Source organism: Emiliania huxleyi (genome assembly GCF_000372725.1).
Source record: "Emiliania huxleyi CCMP1516 chromosome Unknown EMIHUscaffold_117, whole genome shotgun sequence".
NCBI classification, from domain to species: domain Eukaryota; phylum Haptophyta; order Isochrysidales; family Noelaerhabdaceae; genus Emiliania; species Emiliania huxleyi.
Window position 1 is genome coordinate 331,024 of NW_005201421.1, and position 4,667 is coordinate 335,690.

The following is a 4,667-nucleotide window of genomic DNA, read 5'->3' on the forward strand; positions in this document are numbered from 1 at the left end:
TTGCGGTTTGTTTCCCGCCCTATGGTTTTCGGGTGCGGCGCCCCCCCCAGGGCCCCCGGAAGGGGGTCCCCACCCCCCTACCCCACCCGTCGGGCGGCCGCCGCGGCCCCGCGGGGGCCCGGGCCGCCGCGGCCCCCGGTGTAGCGTTTGGGGGGGGGCGACTGGCGACGGCAAAAATGCAAGCCCCGCCCCTGGCCACTGTTTTAAGTACCAGCGAAAAAGAATTCTTCGTGGAGCTCTCCGCGAGCTTCGCTTGCCTCCATGCTGCTGCGCTTGGCTGTTGCTGCCGCGCTGTTCGTCAGCGCAGAGGGCCTGCTCGGCTCGGTGGCGCGGGCGACGGCGCCCGCCGCCGCGTGCTCGCGCGCCGACCTCGCGATGCGCGTCTTCGACTGGAAGACGCGCGGCTCCGAGGCGCCCACGCTCGAGGGGCTCGACCTGGGCTCGCTCTCAAAGTCGCCTGGCTCGGCGGTGAGGACCCGCCCCGGGGCCACCCCTCCCGAAGCGCCCGCGGCCGCGCCACCCGCCCTCCGCCCCCAGTCCGCCCTCCGGCCTGCGCCCTTGACCCGCGCTGCCGCCGCCCCCCGCAGCACCGCGCGGCGCGCAAGGGTCGCGGCATTTCGGCGGGGCAGGGCGCGACGTGCGGCTTCGGCACCCGTGGCCAAAAGTCGCGCAGCGGCCACTCCACCCGCCCCGGCTTTGAGGGCGGCCAGATCCCGCTCTACCGCCGGCGAGCCCCGCCGCCCCCTTGTCGCGCCCCTGCTGTGCCCAAAAGCCGAGCCCCGCTCCCCGCTCCGCCCTCGCAGTCTCCCCAAGTTCGTGGGCCGGCCCACCGGCCCCGGGCACACGAAGACCGAGTACGAGATCATCAAGGTCTCCGCCCTCAACCAGCTCGACGACGGCGCCGAGGTTGACTATGCGGCCCTGCTGGCGGCGCGTGCCGTCTCAAAGTCCAAGCGGAAGCTCAACAAGGTGGTGGGCGCCGCGGACAAGCTGACCGTCAAGAACCTGAAGGTTCGCGCGCACGCCTTCACCTCCTCCGCCCGCGCCGAGATCGAGGCGCTCGGCGGATCTTGCATCGAGCTCTCGCCCACGACTGGCGAGCCAGTGGCAGCGTGAGACGGCTGCGTGAGACGTTCGGCTGCGTGAGACGTCGCCGCGAGGGAGGTGGTGCAGAGGGGCGAGGCGGCGTCAACTCGCGGCTGGATTGGCCTCTAACACACACTTTGAGAGAGGCTCCTTTGCCCTGCCCCGCTGCCGCGCGCCCTATAAGCCGTATCCGTATGTGCCTTGGACATTTCTGATTTTTCACGATGTGCTGTGGTCGCCCACGTAACTTTACAATTTGCATCGAACACCACGCGTGACACGACATCAGGCGGGGCTGGGCGCTTGGTGGCTGGGGGGCGCGAAGAGATCGCTCCACCCACACACCGACCTGTGACACCCGCACCCCGTGTGTGACTGTGAGCTGCTCAGTGCTCAGCAGTGGCGAGTGGGCCACTGGCAGTGCTCCCCCCTGTGCGCCCTGAGCTGTGCGACGTGCGAGGCCCGGCTCCGAGGCGTATACGTGTGAGCGCCGGCGCCCGCACGCCAGGCTCGCGGGTCAGACGAGATGCTCTTGCGTTACTAGCTGTTCGGAGATCTCACAGTGGAGCGGGGCCGGCCGCCAGCGCTACGCGGCAGAAAGGAGGCTCACAGTCCGCGGCTTGGCCGGGCACAGAAAGGCGATGCAGTTGCGCGCGGCGCCTCGGTCGAATGGATTGACCAGCGCGCCGTTTGGGGATCGGAAATGCGCGTAGCGGCGCCGGTTGAGCCGCTCGTTTGTGGTGAGGTTGGCGAGGGCGTTCCGCGTCCTGTGGAGCCAGAAGCGAGCGAGCAGAAGGCAGGCGGGCGCCGCCACCGCCAGCGCGAGCCACAGCAGCGTCGTCGGCCGCCCGTCGCCTCTGTCCGGCGCCGGGTGCGGAGAAGGTTCGAGGAGGGCGTCGGCGGAGAGCGCGGCGACGGCTGCCGCGTCGGCGAGGAGGAGGGAGATGAAGAGGTAGAAGGAGGCGCGATTCCGCGCGCCGACGCAGTTGTTGATCCACGGGCAGTGGTGGTCAAAGTCGCAGACGCAGCGGCCGCACGCGCGGCAGTGCTTCGCCCGCAGCGGCCTCGGCTGCGCGCAAGCGTGGCAGTGCCTCGCGACAGCACCGCCGAGCATCGCCGTCGCGGCGCTTGCGGCCACAGGGGAGGCGGCAGGCGGGGAGGCGGCAGGCGGCGTGGCGGGCGGAGAGGCGGCGGGCGGAGGCGCGGCGGGCAGGCAGCCGTGTGTCGTCGGGAGGTAGCCTGGGTCTGAGCACGAGGCGGTGGCGCCGGAGAGGGCGACGAGCAGCAGCAGGCCCGCCGGCAGAGCCAGCCTCCAGGCGGCGGTGAGGGGAGGGGCGGGGCCGTGCAGAGGGGCGGGGCCCGCCCCTGGTGCGGCAGCGGCGCGCAGGCCGCAGGCGTACAGCACGTGCGCTCCGCCGATGGCCGTGCACAGCAGGGCCGGCATCAGGCGGCGGCGGCCGCAGCGCGTGTTTGCCCTCTGCTCGGCGGCGGCCTCTGCGCCCCTGAGCCACGAAGCGAGCTCCTCGGCGCCTAGCGGGGCCGGAGGCGGGGCGGGAGGCGGGGCGGGAGGCGGTGAGACGGGAGGCGGTGAGAGGGCCGCCACCAGTGCCAGCGCCGCGCCGCGCCCCTCTGCAGGGGAGAGGAGAGGCAGTGGAGAGAGGCAGAGAGAGGCAGGAGAAGAGAGAGGGAGAGAGGAGGGAGGACGAGGGGGAGAGAGGCTGAGCGGCTGAGGCGCAAAAGGAGAGAGAGGCAGAGGAGGGAGAGAGGCAGAGGGGCGTGAGAGGCAGGCCTAGCGACGACGCCACCGCGGCGGCGGTGCGGCGGTCTGAGTCGACGTCGCGCGCGTCGAGCGCCGCGAAGCGCACCAGCAGCTGCGCCACCGCCAGCTGCTCCTCCTCGGGCGGCGGTGGAGGCAGGTGGAGGCAGCGGAGCTCCTCTGCGTCGAGCGGCGCGACGGAGCCGTCTGTGGCGACCCGGTGCGGGACGACGGCCGCCTCGCGAGGCGAGTTTCCCAGCGCCACGTGATGCAGCGCCGACCGGCCCGCGTCGTCGCGCGCTCCGCTGCTGCGCGAAACCAGAAGCAGCCGCGAGAGGAAGGCGAGGTCGCCGGTCCGCGCGGCGAGGTGGACCGGCAGGAGGCCCGACGGCGAAGGTGCGTCGAGGTCAAGCTTCGCGTGCCGCAGCAGCCGCAGCGCGGCCGCCTTGTCGCCCGGCTCCGCCTCGGCGAGGCTCAGGTGGTGAGCCGCGCCGAGCCCATGCTGGTCGCACAGCCGGTCGGGCGAGGCGGCAGTCTCGAGGAGCAGCCGCAGCGCGGGCAGCGCGCAGGTGCGGCACGCGAGGAGGAGAGGTGGCAGCGTGTCGCCGCTCTGGTCGTCCATTTGAGGCTGTGGACGACCGGAGCCCCGGGGCGGCTGGCGCTGGGCTGACTCACAGCCCGCGCGTTCGAATTCTTTTACGTTTCAAGTATGTGAGATGTGTACGCCAACTCAGGGTGTGTGGCAGCCAGATGGCTGTGTGTCTTGTGAGCCTTTTGTGTCTGTGTGTCGCTCGTGCGTGTCGTCATCATCTGTCCAGCGTCCACCCATACCGCGTTGGTGTCCAGTCCGAGCCTGGCTGTTCTTCACCTTTCTACCTACCTACCTATGTGAGAGAGAGAGAGAGATGCGTGACCTAGTAGTGTCCCCAGCTATGGGCGTGTCCACGTTGGAGCCAGGTGTGGTGTGGACGCGAGAATAGCTCCGCCGTTCATGGAGGCAACCGATGCGAGTCGACTGGTGTGTGTCGTCGTGGTTTCGTATCAAGAATTCTCTCTCTCTCTCGTTTCAAGTATGTAGAGAGAGAGAGAGAGAGAGAGAGAGAGAGAGAGAGAGAGAGAGAGAGAGAGAGAGAGAGAGAACCCGAAGGCGGACTGCTGACGGGGTTTGCGATGATGAGCGATCCTAACGTGGCATTCGGGTGATCAGATCACCACCGCCGAAGAGCGCACGTAAATAAATAAATAAATACAACGGACATCCCAAGCTAGGGCTGGGTCGAGGACAGACACGTCCCCACCTTTGCAGGATTTTGCAAAAGCGAGGGGGGAGGGCGCATCGCCGCGCGGAGAGGGCTGGGCACAGGGCACAGGGGATCTCTCTCGCATAGGATACGCACTCGGCGGCACGAGGGCACGTGCCCTCCTCTTAAACGGCGCGCGCAATTCTTTTACTTGCGCCTTCAAGCAAGCAGCAGAGCCCCCATGTTGACATGCGCTCTCCTCTCGGCACAGGCCCTTGTCCCAGTCCAATCCTACCAGCTGCGCACGCCCTTCTCGATGCCTTGCGCGTCGCACCTCCGACCGCCGCCGCGCACGTTGCAGTGCCGACCCGTCCTCATGCAGGGGCAGCGGCGAGAGCTCGAGGTCGTGGCGCAACCGCTGGCGGCGCTGCGCTTTGCTGCAGGCCGCTTTGGCCTCGCTCTCGTGGGTGCCTCACGCGTGCTGGATGGCGCGGTAAACCTCGTCGCGACATGCGCGGCGTGGCTGGTGCGCGTGGCGTTCACGGCTCTCCTCCTCCCCGTCCTCGCGACCGCCTGGCTGCTGC

General features: G+C 69.4%; 3 protein-coding genes across 3 annotated transcripts in view; 2 read left to right on the plus strand and 1 right to left on the minus strand.

Moving 5' to 3' along the window:
- The first annotated feature begins 264 nt into the window (after positions 1–264).
- On the plus strand, positions 265–1,323 carry EMIHUDRAFT_454632 (50S ribosomal protein L15). The gene is made up of 3 exons (XM_005791008.1): positions 265–468; positions 588–727; positions 804–1,323. The coding sequence occupies exons 1-3, from the start codon at positions 376–378 to the stop codon at positions 1,114–1,116; spliced, it is 546 nt and encodes a 181-aa protein (XP_005791065.1). The 5' UTR covers positions 265–375; the 3' UTR covers positions 1,117–1,323.
- Positions 1,324–1,672: 349 nt separating this feature from the next.
- Positions 1,673–3,464, minus strand: EMIHUDRAFT_224429 (hypothetical protein; the record flags this gene model as incomplete). Its single annotated transcript, XM_005791009.1, has 4 exons — positions 1,673–2,177; positions 2,340–2,396; positions 2,487–2,608; positions 2,892–3,464. The coding sequence occupies 4 exons, from the start codon at positions 3,462–3,464 to the stop codon at positions 1,673–1,675; spliced, it is 1,257 nt and encodes a 418-aa protein (XP_005791066.1).
- A 995-nt stretch (positions 3,465–4,459) lies between these two features.
- The window catches only part of EMIHUDRAFT_224430 (hypothetical protein), a gene marked incomplete at both ends in the record, with an annotated part of 735 nt that continues 527 nt past the window's right edge, over positions 4,460–4,667 (plus strand). The window contains one exon of the mRNA XM_005791010.1: positions 4,460–4,609. Within this exon, the coding sequence (XP_005791067.1) occupies positions 4,460–4,609 (150 nt within the window). The remainder of the gene's footprint in view (positions 4,610–4,667) is intronic.

Excerpts from the sequence above, each read along its gene's own strand:
- EMIHUDRAFT_454632 (XM_005791008.1), top strand. The coding sequence starts at position 376 with ATGCGCGTCTTCGACTGGAAGACGCGCGGCTCCGAGGCGCCCACGCTC. Across the intron at positions 469-587 it reads CAAAGTCGCCTGGCTCGGCG|CACCGCGCGGCGCGCAAGGG; the intron begins GTGAGGACCCGC and ends CGCCCCCCGCAG. Across the intron at positions 728-803 it reads CAGATCCCGCTCTACCGCCG|TCTCCCCAAGTTCGTGGGCC; the intron begins GCGAGCCCCGCC and ends CCGCCCTCGCAG.